Raw genomic sequence first — 16388 nt, 5'->3', positions numbered from 1 at the left:
CCTAAATATATATGCATCCAACACAGGAGCACCCAGATTCATAAAGCAAGTTCTTAGAGACCTACAAAGAAACTTAGACTCACACACATTAATAGTGGGAAACTTTAACACCCCACTGTCAATATTAGACAAATCAACAAGACAGAAAATTAACAAGGAAATTCAGGACTTGAACTCAGCTCTGGACCAAGCAGACCTGATAGACATCTACAGAACTCTCCACCCCAAATCAACAGAACATTCATTCTGCTCAGCACCACATAGCTCTTATTCTAAAATCAAACATATAATTGAAAGTAAAACACTCCTCAGCAAATGCAAAAGGACAGAAATCATAACAAACAGTCTCTCAGACCACAGTGCAATCAAATTAGAACTCAGGATTAAGAAACTCACTTAAAACCACACAACTACACGGAAACCAAACAACCTGTTCCTGAATGACTAATGGGTAAGTAACGAAATTAAGGCAGAAATAAATAATAAATAAGCTATTTGAAACCAATGAGAACAAAGACACAACATACCAGAATCTCTGGGACACAGCTAAAACAATGTTTAGAGGGAAATTTATAGCACTAAATGCCCACAGGAGAAAGTGGGAAAGATCTAAAATCACCACCCTAACATCACAATGAAAAGACTAGAGAACCAAGAGCAAACAAATTCAAAAGCTAGCAGAAGACAAGAAATAACTAAGATCAGAGCAAAACTGAAGGAGATAGAGACACGAAAAACCCTTCAAAAAATCAATGAATCCAGGAGCTGGTTTTTTGAAAAGATTAACAAAATAGACCACTAGCCAGACTAATAAAGAAGAAAAGAGAGAAGAATCAAATAGACACAATAAAAAATGATAAAGGGGGGATCACCACTGATCCCACAGAAATACAAACTACGATCAGAGAATACTATAAACACCTCTATGCAAATAAATAGAAAATCTAGAAGAAATTGATAAATTCCTGGACACATACACCCTCCCAAGACTAAACCAGGAAGAAGTCAAATCCCTGAATAGACCAATAACAAGTTCTGAAATAGAGGCAGTAATTAATTGCCTACCAACCAAAAAAAGCCCAGGACCAGACAGAGTCACAGCTGAATTCTACCAGAGGTACAAAGAGGAGTTGGTGCCATTCATTCGGAAACTATTCCAAACAATAGAAAAAAAGGGACTTCTCCCTAACTCATTTTATGAGGCCAGCATCATTCTGATACAGAACCTGGCAGAGACACAACAACAACAACAACAAAATTTCAGGCCAGTATCCCTGATGAACATCATTGTGACAATCCTCAATAAAATACTGGCAAACCAAATCCAGCAGCACATTAAAAACCTTATCCACCATGATCGCGTTGGCTTCATCCCTGGGATGCAAGGCTGGTTCAACATATGTAAATCAATAAATGTAATCCATGACATAAACAGAACCCATGACAAAAACCACATGATTATCTCAATAGATGCAGAAAAGGCCTTTGATAAAATTCAACACCCTTCATGCTAAAAACACTCAATAAACTAGGTATTGATGGAACATATCTCAAAATAATAAGAGCTATTTATGACAAACCCACAGCTAATATCATACTGAATGGGCAAAAGCTGGAAGCATTCCCTTTGAAAACTGGCACAAAACAAGGATGCCGTCTCTCACCACTCCTATTCAACATAGTATTGGAAGTTCTGGCCAGGATAATCAGTCAAGAGAAAGAAATAAAGCATATTCAGATAGGAAGAGAGGAAGTCAAATTGTCTCTGTTTGCAGATGACATGATTGTATTTTTAGAAAACCCCATTGTCTCGGCCCAAAAACTTCTTGAGCTGATAAGCAACTTCAACAAACTCTCAAGATACAAAATCAATGTGCAAAAATCACAAGCATTCCTATACACCAATAATAGACAGAGAGCCAAATCATGAAAGAACTCTCATTCACAATTGCTACAAGGAGAATAAAATACCTAGGAATACAACTTACACGGGAAGGACCACTTCAAGAAGAACTAAAATCCACTACTCATGGCAGTAAGAGAGAACACAAACAAATGGAAAAACATTCCATGCTCATGGATAGAAAGAATCAGTATCATGAAAATGGCCATACTGCCCAAAGTAATTTATAGATTCAATGCTATTCCCATCAAGCTACCATTTACTTTCTTCACAGAATTAGAAAAAACTATTTTAAATTTCATATGTAACCAAAGAAGAGCCCATATAGCCAAGACAATCCTAGCAAAAAGAACAAAGCTGGAGGCATCATGCTACCTGACTTCAAACTATACTACAAGCCTACAGTAACCAAAACAGCACAGTACTGGTAACAAAACAGATATATAGACCAATGGAACAGAACAGAGGCCTCAGAAATAACACCACACATCTACAACCATCGGATCTTTGACAAACCTGCCAAAAACAAGCAATGGGGAAAGGATTCCCTATTTAATAAATGGTGTTCAGAAAACCAGCTAGCCATATTCAGAAAACTGAAACTGGACCTCTTCCTTACACCTTATACAAAAATTAACTCAAGATGGATTAAAGATTTAAACGTAAGACCTAAAACCATAAAAACCTTAGAAGAAAATCTAGGCAATACCATTCAGGACATAAGCATGGGCAAAGACTTCATGACTAAAACACCAAAAGCAATAGCAACAAAATCCAAAATTGACAAATGGGATCTAATTAAGCTAAAGAGCTTCTGCACAGCAAAAAAAAACTATCATCAGAGTGAAGAGATAACCTACAGAATGGGAGGGAATTTTTGCAATCTATCCATCTGAAAAAGGGCTATTATCCAGAATCTACAGGGAACTTAAACAAATCTACAAGGAAAAAAACAAACAACCCCATCAAAAAGTGGGCAAAGGATATGAACAGACACTTTTCAAAATAAGACATAATGCGGCCAACAAACATGAAAAAAAGCTCATCATCACTGGTCATTAGAGAAATGCAAATTAAAATCACAATGAGATACCATCTCACGCCAGTTAGAATGGCTATCATTAAAAAGTCAGGAAACAACAGATGCTGGAGAGGATGTGGAGAAATAGGAATGATTTTACATGGTTGGTGGGAGTGTAAATTAGTTCAACCATTGTGGAAGACAGTGTGGTGATTCTTCAAGGATCTAGAACTAGAAATACCATTTGACCCAGCCATCCCATTACTGGATTTATAACTCAAAGGATTATAAATTATAAATCCATTACTGGATGTATAACCCAAAGGATTATGAATCATTCTACTATAAAGACCCATGCACACATATGTTTATTTCAGCAATATTCACAATAACAAAGACTTGGAACCAACCCAAATGCCCATCATTGTTAGACTGGAAAAAGAAAATGTGGCACAGGGCCAGGCACGGTGGCTCACACCTGTAATCCCAGCACTTTGGGAAGCCGAGGCGGGTGGATCACCAGGTCAGGAGATCGAGACCATCCTGGCTAACATGGTGAAACCCTGTCTCTACTAAAAATACAAAAAATTAGCTGGGTGAGATGGTGGGAGCCTGTAGTCCCAGCTACTGGGGAGGCTGAGGCAGGAGAATGGCATGAACCTGGGAGGCGGAGCTTGCAGTGAGCCGAGATCATGCCACTGCACTCCAGCCTGGGTGACAGAGCAAGACTCTGTCAATAAAAAAAAAAAAAAAAAAAGTGGCACATATATACCATGGAATACTATGCAACCATAAAAAACGATGAGTTCATATCCTTTGCAGAGACATGGATGAAGTTGGAAACCATCATTCTCAGCAAACTAACAGAGGAATAGAAAACCAAACACCGCATGTTCTCACTCATAAGTGGGAGTTGAACAATGAGAACATATGGGCACAGGTTGGGGAACATCACACACCAGGGCCTGTCGGGGGTGGGGAGCAAGGGGAGGGATAGCATTAGGAGAAATACCTAATGTAGATGATGAGTTGATGGGTGCAGCAAACCACCATGGCACATGTATACCTATGTAACAAACCTGCATGTTCTGTGCATGTATCCCAGAACTTAAAGTATAATAATAATAATAATAATAATAAAAAGTCTGGCCCAAGACACCAGGAATATTCTGCTGAGGGAAACAGCAAGGATGCCAGAGGTTTTTCTCTGGAATTCCAATCAGATTGACTGAAAGTAGCTACCTGAATCCCTGTATGGTAAAACAATATGGCTGTTTTATAATAGCTTCCATAGGCACACAAGAAGAAAATAGCAAACTATCTGCCCTTCCTGCAACAATGGTTAGAATTTGGTTCATCCCAGATTGCTTCTATAATTATCCATATATGTGAGGTTAAAGGGAGTTGGTGGGCTCAAGTAGCCAGACCACCAGGCATCCAGATTGTTATATAGGGTGGGTCTTCAGGTACTCATTTGACCTTAGGTAAATAACTTCACCTCCTCTGTCTAAGACATATCTCTAAAATAGGGGTGATAACACTTGCCCCTTCTTCCTCCCATGGATTCCATGAGGAACAACTGAGGTCACTTATGTGAAAAAGGAAACACTAAAAAAGTGTAAGTCAAATTCTAAAAGTGTAATTTTTAAAATTTCTGACCCAAAGTATACATTCTCTGCAAAATTTTAAATTTGAATTTCTCACATTTCAGAAGGGGCTATTTAGTTCTGCAGGATTGAATGAGGCAACAATAACATACAATAAATTTCCCAGTGATTGGCAGGAAGCCCCACAGAAGGCAGGGATTGCTTTCAGCTTCCCTGTTTGTCAAAGACCACACTTAATATCTTCCATTTTCCACACTTGTGAATGGCCAGCTCTTAGCTCTCTCTCTCTGCTAATTCATAAGCTACCCTAGGCCTGGCTCAAGGAAGAAGTCAAAGTTGAGGCTATTCTTCCCCCAAAACTTGACGATACCCATTCAGTCCCTATCCAGCTGAGGTTTAAAACAAACAAAAAGGGAAGAAAACAAAATCTATCAACGTCATCACCCTAGCCATTCTCTAAATAAAACCCTCAAAAATTTTGGAAGAAGGGAGATTATGATCATGTTCATTATTGGAATTCAATGTAAACTTTTTCACAATTCTTTTGCTCAGTACACTTTACAGGTCTGAACTTCCTAAACTTTTATGATAATGGGGTAATAATCTTACTTCAAAGAAAATAAGGATCTAATTATCAACATTGCATATTTCACATATGGTAGCAAATTCAACCACTTTAAAAACAATTCAGTTGACTTCTGATTAGATATTTGACTAGAGATGAGGTTTATGTTTCACCTTCTACTCACTGGACTTCAGTTCTCCTCACCCTTAAGTCTAGTAAAAAGGCTAAAGATCCTGTATGCCAGAGATACTCTTCATTCTTCCCTTGTGGTACTTGAACACCCACTCAGGGTACATGTAATATCCCTTCTTTATTGCTTATTTCAATGCACACAGTTAGTGTGAATCAGGTGATAACAACAAACCAGCTTCAGCTGTGTGCAGCACTTATCTAGAGCATAATATCTGTATGCACCATATCTAGAGTACTTCCACTGCCATCATTTCATCTGATTCTCATAATTACTCTATGAGACAGACACTACAGATGTTATGATCCCCTTTTATACAGATAATAAAACAATGGCTCAAAGAAATTAAACAACTTGCCCAAAATTATATAATCAATTTATGGCAAGTGAAAACCAGAGGTCAGGGTGTCTGACTCCAAATGGCATGATCTGCCCACCACACTGCAGGGATTAAGACTCTCATTACAGATTGAGTGATGGGCATCTCCTCATGCCCAAAGAGGTAGCTCTGATGTCTGATCTTCTCATAGAAATAGCAGGAATGGGAATTCGTCCATTACCCTCATTCTCGAACTCCTCCTGCTATAAGTTTACCTTCAAGGAATGAAGAAAAGCAACAGTTTTTGCTTTTCGGAATAATAGACTAGCCACCAATGCATGCCTCTTAGAGCCATACTCATAACTTGTTTATAGAATTTAGCCATAGTGAAGCAAGAACCTTATAAGCAGTAGCATTAAAAGAAATATGCTAATAATATTCACAATATGAGAATGCCAGACATAACCCTTATTCACAGATGTGTCCAACGATGTGTTCCTGGAGTGTGATAAAAGACTTACTCTGTAAAATAAAACCACCAAGGAAATCAATTATTTTTTTAAAACTGACCCGACCCATGACTTTTTATAGTTAGTATACAGTTAGTTATATACCTGTGCTACTCAAGCACTGTTTGTCCATCCAATTATCTGTTTCTCAAATGAAAATTTTTGGTGAAGAGAAACAAATCAGACTCCATTAACTTCCATGAGTCAAATAAGAAGAAGTCTATTTCGGAGGCATAACAGCTGGAACAACATCACACATTTATTATGTGAAATGCCCACTGATGCAGAAGCAGGTTTTATACCAATAGCATGACCAGATGTCCCCAGTTGCCTAGGACAGACCCAGTTTTTACCCATCAACCCAATGTAATTATTAACAGTTGTCCATTTCTCTCTCCGAAATGTTCCACTGTGAGTAATTAAGTATATATTTAGCCTACAGATTAATATTCTCCCAGCTGTGCCTTAATCCTAAAACCTATCGTAGTAACCAAAAAAGATAGTACTGCATGATTAAGTGTAAGTTCTGATCATATTTTGTGTTTTTGAAATACCCTCTCATGCATGAAAGATAGAGACAGTGATATATAATAAAGTAGGATTCAGGCTAGCTAAGCTTTAGCCCTCACTGTGCCATAAAATTGTATGAAATTAAACTATTGATTTACTGCTCTGTGCTTATTTTTCTTATCTGTAAAATTAGGAGCTTAGACCAATTGTTCGTAAGACCACCTCATGATTCTAAAATGTATGAATCAATGTTAGTTGAACGCTGATACTCTGTCAGTAGCTACGTAAAAGGTGTGGATTTTTTTAAACAAAAAGATGCTTGATGTTCATGTGTGAAGTGATTAGACTTGAGCAATGTGGAAAAGCTGAGGTTTTGTACTACCTGAATGGCACTACAGAAATTCAGATTTACATAATCTTCTTCTTTTTCTTCTGCAGTTTCTGTTTCTATTCTTGTTCTTCTCTCTTGCCTTTATTCTATGGCCTTGATGTCAAGGTGCCTCTTAAAGGTAAGATTCCATTTAATTCTCAAAATGTGGTTCTAAGAGGTATTTGATAAAAAGGATGTTACCTATAGTTACTATGCCTTTCTTTAGTTTTTTGTTTTGTTTTGTTTTGTTTTTTGAGACAGAGTCTTGTTCTGTCACCCAGGCTGGAATGCAGTGGCACAATCAGACCATTCACTGGCAACCTCGATCTCCCAGGCTCAAAGCGATCCTCAAACCTCAGCCTCCTGAGTAGCTGGGACTACAGGCATGTGTCACCATGCTCAGCTAATTTTTTTTTTATTATTTTTAGTAGAGACAAGGTCTCACTTTGTTGCCCAGGGTAGTCTTGAACTTCAGAGCTCAAGCAATCCTCCTGCCTTAGCCTCCCAAAGTGTTGACCAAGCCATCAGGCCTGGTCTATATATTTTAACTATGCTATATTTTTAAAAAACAAACACACTTGCTTTGGTTAGCATAAATGCCATAAATTGAGAAACAGATCCAGTCTATTTGGGTGATTATTAGAAAAGTGAAGAAACTGAATATTCTGAGAATCAAGAATCTGTTCCAGTTAACTGTATTACTTCGGGAGGTCACAATGTCTGTGGATGTTAGTATTCTCATCATAATCTCCCACTATGCAGAAAGTTGCATCTGTATCTGCAAAGTGAATAAATAATGACGTTATCTTTAGTGTTGCGTTCAGCTTGAAAATTCTGACTCTGCTAATCTAACAAGCTAGTAATGACTGCTGTTTTTTTCACCGCTTTTCCCCAGTAGAGACTAGGGAGTTCATTAAAACTCAAGAAAGCAGGCTAAGTGGATCTTGTTTTCAAATAAGTTACTTTTCAATGTCAATATAGAAAACAAAAAGGAGAGTCTTATAATTACTATTATCAAGTCCATGTCTCATGAATACATGCATAAATAATCTTAGTGATTCCCAGTGCTTAAAAATGCAGATTTTTAAGCCCCATCTCAGACTTGCTGAGTCAGATCACTGGAGATAGAGGTGAGATAGAGAGAGGGTGGGAGAGATGAGAGCAAGGACTGGTCTGTATTTAACAAGCACGCTATGTGATTCTGACGGCCGGTCAAATAGGGAAACCACAAATCTCAATACCATTGTTAAAAAAGAAGAAGGGCCAGCAGCTATTCTAAATCCATTTATCATGGTTCATGTCAACTCTGATTACCCTATTAAATTATATTAGCCTGAGATCTTTCCTGGACCTCAGGTGATTTAACATTTTCTACAGCAAGTTGGAAAACAGAAGAGAGGCACTTTCTCCCTCCATAGGTATGAGATCTGTTACCTGGATATGGAACAAACAAGTAAAAGTGCTTTAGAATAACCTGATACAAGCAAAGAGTTAAGCAGATATGCTCAGAAAATGTATGAACTCATAACTCACTCTCTGGCTATATTCTTTCTTCCAAAATATTTTCTTTTCAGACTGACCACTATCCTTTGTCTGTCAAGAAAGGTGACAGCCTTGTAGGATGGAAAGAAGAGGACTGAGTCTCTTAAACTGAATGGGAATATCCAAATTGAAGTGGAGGGAGATTCACTAGTAAAGGATAAAAATGACCAGAGTATCAGAAAACAAACAGCCTCCCTCCACCAAAAAAAAACAGTAAATAAATTTTAAAAGTAGGGAAAATAAATTTCAGTAAGAGACAAGTAATACATGGTGGTTTACAGAAGAAATATCAAACCTCGTAAGTACTAGGTAGAAAATGGATAGGCTTCAGCATTAACATCAATGCTGTCCAAAGCTGATTATGTCCTGGGAGCTGTTCTAACTAATAGATACATTTAATCCTCATGAAATCCCCTGTGGGATAGGTATTGCTTTTATCCCTAATTTGTAGTTGGAGAAACTACAGCATGTGACTTTCCCAAGACCATCCAGCTACCAATTTGTACCCAGGCAGCCTCAGCCCAGAATCCACTTTTAACCATCAAACTGCCTCACAAATAAAAAAGGGCCTTTCTCCCATGTTTCAAGCAACATTGGCGTTCATATGTATCCTCATCAGAAGCATCATTTATTTGTGTAGTACTACTTAGCTACTGGCTTTTGAAATTACAGTGTGGTCGTCTCTTTACCTTTTCCCATTTTGTGTAACTCCTTGAGGGATGTACAAGATTCGATGTTTTTCCTCCAAAGTAGCACATAAATGACACTTAGTAATTGTCTGTTAAGTGAATGACTATAATGATAATTAATAATATAGCCGATGAATGTGACAGTGAATCTGGGCAATAAATATAATGCATATGCAGTAAAATGGCTGAGAGGTTAGAGTGCACAGCTTACAAGTCAGATATAATTTTAAGCTTGAGTCCTGCCATTTACTAGTTGTGTGATGATAAGCAGTTTATTTAATCCACCCAAGATTAGGTTTCCTATTCCACAAAATGGTTATAATCATGTTACCTACAGCAGGATGTTGTGTTAAGAGAATGAGATGAGGTTATGCATGTCAAAGGTATAACAGTGCCTGGAAAATCATTAATCAGTAACTCTAGCTATTATTAGATTTAAAAATTAGCTACCACATTTACTGAATTCAAAATTACACTAAATTATGCTAGTATTCTAGTATACAAAATTATACTAAATTCAAAATTATAACCTCTAGTACTGCTAAGTAGTTTTCAGCCTAAACCCAAACAAATAGTTGCTTTTTCATCTCCTCTTCTCAGGGAATAATCTGGCTTTAAATAATATTAGGGAATAAAACATCACTGAAAACTGATCAATGCTACTTATGTCTCCAAAGTTGGCAAGATAGAAATAGGAAGAAGGGAAAAAGTGCTTCTTTATTGGTAGGTAGTGAAAGCTTACTGCAAATTACCATAAATTTTTTTCCATACTAAATTAATGATTTGTATTGTGTTCATAAACCCAAGACCAGCTTAAATTACAAAGTCCTCCTTAAAATGGCGTGACTCCTACTTCTTTTCTTTTAGTAATTGCCTAAGTCATTATTGTCAGTAATGATATAGAAACCATCGAACGCTCCCTAGAAGGCACCCTTACTGGACTCAGTGCTGGCGTTGACTAAATAACTGCATGGATTATATTAGGACTTTTACTTTAAACAAGGGGACTCCAAGTAGTTCCAGAAGATATTATCTGGCTATGCATTCTGGTTTTCCAAACAAACAGCATATCAATGTATTAGTCAGGTTCTCCAGAGAGGTAACCAATAGCATAGATAGATAGATAGATAGATAGACAGACAGATAGATGAAAATGAGAGCGGCTTTATTAAGAGAATTCGCTCACCTGGTTATGGGGGTGGAGAAGTCCCATGGTAAGCCATCTGCATGCTGGAGAACCAGAGAAGCAACATGGCTCTGTTCAAATCAGAAACCCAAGAACCGCTGGTGGCTCACGCCTGTAATCCCAGCACTTTGGGAGGCTGAGGCTGGCAGATCACAAGGTCAGGAGTTCAAAACCAGCCTGGCCAATATGGTGAAACCCCGTCTCTAATAAAAATACAAAAATTAGCCTGGCGTGGTGGCAGGCGACTGTAGTCCCAGCTACTTGGGAGGCTGAGGGAGGAGAATCGCTTGAACCTGGGAGGTGGAAGTTGCAGTGAGCTGAGATCGCACCATTGCATTCCAGCCTGGGCGACAAAATGAGACCCCATCTCAAAAAATAGAAAGAAAAAAAAGCAGGAGTGAGAAGACCCAAAAACCAAGGAAGCCAGAGGTGTAACTCTCAGTCAAAGGCCAAAGGCTTAAGAGCCCCAGGAGGCTGCTGGTGCAAGTCCCAGAGTCCAAAGGCTGAAGGACCTGGAGTTATTAGGCATTCACTCCACCTTCATGGCCTCTCATCAGGTTCCAACTCCCAACACTGTTGCATTAGGGATTAAGTTTCTAACACACGCTTTGTGGGAGACACATTTAAGCCATAGCAGCCACTCATTGTGTCACGTTACATGGTTACACAGGGAGACAAAGGAAAGAAAAAAGTGAGAGGAATACAAAAATAGCTATCACCAGATTAGTTGCTATACCCAGGTTGCAATGACCCATTGAAAATCCTCCTCTTCTGAGCAGGGATGAATTAATGAAGAACATGACAGCACCAGTTTTGCTCATTATGAAATTGGGAGGACCACAGAACAGGTGATCACGATTCTTTATCCACATACACTGGTCTAGCTCATTTTTACTCCCCCACTGGACAAATTTTACATGCATTTGGATGTATATATATAAAATTTTTAATGATATTTCTCCAGTGTTAACCATAAATTTTTGAACTTGACAGCCCAATATTTTTACTTCCTGTCTAGTAACATAAAAAATGTTAAAAGGCACATAATACTATGCTATTGTTCCAATGAAAAAAACTTAAGAAAAATTAAATACTGTATTATTTGTTAAAATGTGCAAATATTTACTCATGTAGCCTGGGGAAAACAAATGGCCACATGACCAGTCTCTATTATATTCATCATTTAGAGTATTAGTAGGATCAGCCAGGAGCGGTGGCTCACTCCTGTAATCCCAGCACTTTGGGAGGCTGAGGCAGATGGATCACCTGAGGTCAGGAGTTCGAGACCAGCCTGGCCAACATGATGAAACCCCAGCTCTACTAAAAAAAAAAAAAAAAATACAAAAATTAGCCAGGCATGGTGGCCCGTGCCTATAATCCCAGCTACTTGGGAGGCTAAGGCAGGAGAATCACTTAGAACTCGGGAGGCAGAGGCTGCAGTGAGCCAAGATTTTACCACTACACTCCAGCCTGGGTGACAGAGTAAGGCTCCATCCCCCATCCCAAAAAAATAAAGTATTAGTAGGAAAATTTTACTCCTTAGTTTTTATATGGATAAGGAAAGTCTGTAAGATAAATCAGTTTATGCCAGTTAGTAATTCCTTTTTATGTAAATATATCCATTAGCTTTACCCAGTCATATATAAATTGTTTCCCTATTTGTCTCACAAATTGTACTAATAAAGCATAGGGTAGAAGTTGTTTTATTCATCTTTGTATCTTTAGTGTCTATAACAGTGCCTTATCTATCCTAGGTGCAGAATAAATTTCAGATTGACAGATGAACTGAGAGGCAGATGGATGAATGAATAGCTGGGAAAAAGAATATGAAAGCAGATCTGGGATATGTTAGATCAGAGTCATGAATAGAGTTGTCATATCTTTCAAAGATAACTCATATTCGATTTGTTTTTTTGTATACCATTTGAAGACTACCTTAAAGAATGCATTGACAAAGGAAAGAGGACATAAACAAATATATTATCCCCTCCTCCATAGCTGAAGTAGCCCACTAACTGGGCTCAGTGCTTCCACTATAGACATTCTTGTAACTCATTCTCCACACAGCAGTTAGAGTGAGTTTTGGAAAGGCAAACCTTACCTTGATCCCCTCCTAGGAAAATATCACTGTGTTAGGATCAAGTTCCTTCAACCAATCTATTGATAACAAGTTAAAAAAAAAAGATCAAATTTGAATTTTTTAACTTGGCCAACAAAGCCCTGTATGGTCTAACCATACGAGCTATCTCTCAGGCTTCCTGTTGCTCCAGTTTCCCTTAATGAACCATGTGCCTTCCTGTCTTCCACAGGGTTTGCCCAAGCTGTCTTGGTGCACAGAATGCTTCCCTTCTGCTTTAACTAGTAAACACCTACTCCTCACCTATCCTTCGGATCTCAATTCAGTTGTGATTCCCACAAGGACATCTTTCTCAACTTCCTTTCTGAACAAATTTTACGTACATTGGGGAAATATATATATATATTTTTTTTTAATTAATGTCAATCTTTCTCATTGTAAATAAGCTTGATGCAGATAATGACCATATAATTTTGTTCAACCTTGTATACCAAATACCTAGCACATAATCAACAGTGTCTAGCACATAGTCAACAATCAATAAATACTTTTAAAAAATATTAATGATATTTCAATAAGGAAGGAGAGTACAACTTGCTTTACAGTTCAAAAGGTACATTTATATTTATTATTTTATGTAATACTTACAACAATTCTGCATAATAGAGACTGTTATAACTCTCTGTCTTAGTCCATTTGTGCTATTATAACAAAATACCTGAGACTAGGTAATTTATAAGTAATAGTAATGTATTGCTCACCACTCTGGAGGCTGGAAGTTGAAGATCGAGGCACCAGCAGGTTTGGTGTCTGGTGAGGGCCTGGTCTTTACTTCCAAGATGGCGCCTTGTTGTTGCATCTCCTGGAGGAGGCAAAGCTGTGTCACAGGACAGAAGGGACGGAGGGGCAAAAGAGCCTAAGTTAGTTCTCTCCAGCTCTTTCAAAAGGCACTAATCCCTCATCCATTCTGCACTCATGGCCTAATAACCTCCTAAAAGCCTCACCTGTTAATACTCTTGCACTGAGGATTAAGTTTCAACATGAATTTTGGAGGGGACACAAACATTCAAAATATAGCACTCTCCAAACATTAATTTCCTAATATAAAAAATTAGCAAGTAATAGCACCCACTATTTTTCTGAGGATTGAGTAATATTATACAGGTAAAGCAACTAGTTTAGTAGTTGGCACATAGAAAGGCTCATTAAAGGTCAAGTTTGTAGACATACCAAGCATTCTGTCTTGAATCATGCCTTTCAAGATGTGCTTCCATCTTCCTGGACCACATTTCCCACATCATCATTAAATGGTTGATACCCATTCATCCTTCCCATTTCAGTGGAAAATCAGGGAAGCTTTCCCTGATCCTCCAGCTTCTGTTATATTTCATGCAGTATTATTATGTCTTCCCTACCAGGATTTTTATGGACCAATTATTTAATAATCTTCAATCTCAGTGTCCTCATCTGTATTGTGGAGGTAATAATAATAGCTACCATTTATTGAATACTTTATGATAAATTGCATATAAAGGGTGAGGAGTGAAAGGTGTCAGAGATGGCCCTTGTGTTCCTGGATGGTGTAACTGGTTAAACAGTGTTGCCCTTACAGATGCTACAACCACAAGTCAGAAGCCACATCACCATACTCAAGACTTGGAATTTGTGGCATTAGCTAGGCACAGTGGCTCTGTAATCACAGCACTTTGAGAGGCTGAGGCAGGTGGATCACTTGAGCCCAGGAGTTTAAGACCAGCCTGGGAAACATGGTGAAATCCCATCTCTACAAAAACACAAAAACTAGCTGGGTGTGGGGGCACACACCTGTAGTACCAGCTACTTGGGAGGCTGAAGTGCAAGGATGGCTTAAGCCCCAGAGGTCGATGCTGCAGTGAGACAAGATTGCACCACTGTACTCCAGCCTGAGCAACAAAGCAAGACCCTGTATCAAAAAGAAAAAAAAAGAATTTGTAGCATGCAGTAAAGTCTCAAAAATGATAGCGGCAATTGCTGTTTTCCACAGATGAGGAAACTAAAGTGTAGCACTGTTAAGCAACCTGTTAAAAAGAACTCCTGTTACCCACTGGGTAACTGCAATAATTCAGAATGCTAATTTGAATAAATCTGGCTTCACTATAGAAATAATAGTTCCTTTTACAAGTACTTCTCAATTCATAGAAACTTAACATTCCAGGAGACTGCCTGGACTGCCTGTAAGTCCATTGGTTTTTAAAACCAACATGTGTTTACTCAAATGAGGGGTTGTACCTCAGTTGTGATACATGGAAATGATGCATACATGCTTTGACACAATATATAGGATTTAATCTTTGATACGCTATACATTGAAAGTTTGCAAGTAAAAGACTTTTTGTGTTTGTATATTTATTCTATATTTAAAAACACACAAAAAAATACATCCCTGAAGAATTTTTTATATACATTCAGATCAACTCTCTTCTTTACCGTGGAATAAGAGAATGTTATATTTGTAACTAGTTATTTGGGGCTCTCATCCCAGTGGAATGTAAATATGAACTCGATCTATTTTCTCAAATCATAGCTTTCTTCACTCAGGCTCTGTCTTATTTCCCTCTCTCATCTTTTAATTAAATATTAGGTTGGTCCCCCAACTTCTCAGTCACTTTCAATCCTCAAAAGTCTTAACCCAGTTTAAAAGTTCAATTTCAGACTCTGTTTTATTCTCATTTCTTCCTTTATCCTACCTTAGGCATGAGCCAAGTACCCCCATGGAGCTGTAGTTCAGGGTCTGACTCTAAGAGAACTCTTCTTCTTCTCTTCCTCTTCAAGGCTCAGCTGTTCTGGAGAGCAGGGAGGAAGAAGAGGGAAAAGGATTCTCCCTCTCAACTCGATTGCAGATGTTTCTCTGGCTACTATTGACCAACACTTGATATCTTTTCTATGAGAGGTGACCAAAGGCTGGCCATTCTGGGCAACATATGTGTGAATTCTTCAGAAGGCTGTGCAGGGGATGCCCACTGCACTATTCCCAGTCTGGCCAAGGCCCAGCCTCTTCCACTGCCTCACTGGCTTCCATCGTTGGTGGTACAACCCACAGCTTTTTGCTGAGGAGGTAGCTTTTTGATGAAGTATGGGGCAAGGAGACAACTATGCTGTGACGCCTGTCTCTGCCCTGTCATCACTCTTCAGTTCTCTGCTCACATATAAGCAAGGGAAGATGTGAAAGTCTATGTCTGAGCAATAGGAGGCAAGTGTGCCTCTGTGAATCCACCATCAATCTCTTTATGCCTCTTCGTACCTCCTCCTCATTCCCTCAGTGTGATCTCTCCCCGACCACTGTACTTCCTTCCCACAGGTTCTCCTCTGTGACTCTGTCACTCTTTCATCCCAGTCTAACCTTGTCTTGGGAGAAAAATGGCTCTGCAAATATGCCTTTGGATCTTTACGTTGCCCCTGGTTGGTAGACTAGAAGTATCCTTGGGGTACTAAGTGCCTCCTTTTCCTCCACTTTGGATTGTGGTTTTAATATTTAACTTTGGATTTAACATTTCTGGAATAATAGTAAAGTCTTTCTACAGAATCAGTGTCCTTATTTTATAGATGAGGAGATTGAGGCTTAGAAAAGTTAAATAACTTATCTTTGGGCATACAGCAAGAAAACAGAAATCCCATTTTCTCTATCCATGTTGTTCAGACCCTAAAGGCCATTCCCTTAAGTAGCACATGACAGTACAACCTCATAGCACATCTTCTGTGCTATTTCTGGCTTTCATTGGAAGACAGCATTATGACCTAGACTTCTACACAAGTGAAAACTCAGACATATGGACTTACAGAGGAACAGGACTAGGAGTCCTGACATCCCCAGGGTAGCACCTTTTCAGGGACATCTCTGGGCCAACCAAGAAACCTGTGTGG

The 16388-nt window shown here is 38.6% G+C and overlaps 2 protein-coding genes across 7 annotated transcripts in view; one reads left to right on the top strand and one right to left on the bottom strand.

Moving 5' to 3' along the window:
* The window catches only part of LOC129036966 (uncharacterized), a 102271-nt gene that overhangs the window by 53204 nt on the left and 32679 nt on the right, over window positions 1-16388 (bottom strand). The window contains exons 2-3 of the mRNA XM_054488705.1: window positions 14313-14430; window positions 13250-13350 (exon numbers count right to left, since the gene is read on the bottom strand). Coding sequence (XP_054344680.1) covers window positions 13250-13350; window positions 14313-14430 — 219 coding nt within the window. The remainder of the gene's footprint in view (window positions 1-13249; window positions 13351-14312; window positions 14431-16388) is intronic.
* The window catches only part of JAKMIP2 (janus kinase and microtubule interacting protein 2), a 194982-nt gene that overhangs the window by 171685 nt on the left and 6909 nt on the right, over window positions 1-16388 (top strand). For 4 of the 6 annotated variants that reach the window (XM_063665251.1, XM_054488699.2, XM_054488700.2 and 1 more), the window contains one exon: window positions 7063-7133. The exons of the other annotated variants lie outside the window; for them this stretch is intronic. In XM_063665251.1, the coding sequence (XP_063521321.1) occupies window positions 7063-7113 (51 nt within the window). In that variant the 3' untranslated portion in view covers window positions 7114-7133. The remainder of the gene's footprint in view (window positions 1-7062; window positions 7134-16388) is intronic. 6 annotated transcript variants of the gene reach the window in all.

This window comes from Pongo pygmaeus, chromosome 4, assembly GCF_028885625.2.
Source record: "Pongo pygmaeus isolate AG05252 chromosome 4, NHGRI_mPonPyg2-v2.0_pri, whole genome shotgun sequence".
In the NCBI taxonomy this organism is placed as follows: Eukaryota; Metazoa; Chordata; class Mammalia; order Primates; family Hominidae; genus Pongo; species Pongo pygmaeus.
Note: the sequence above shows the minus strand (reverse complement) of the source record. Positions and strands in the feature narration are given on the sequence as shown.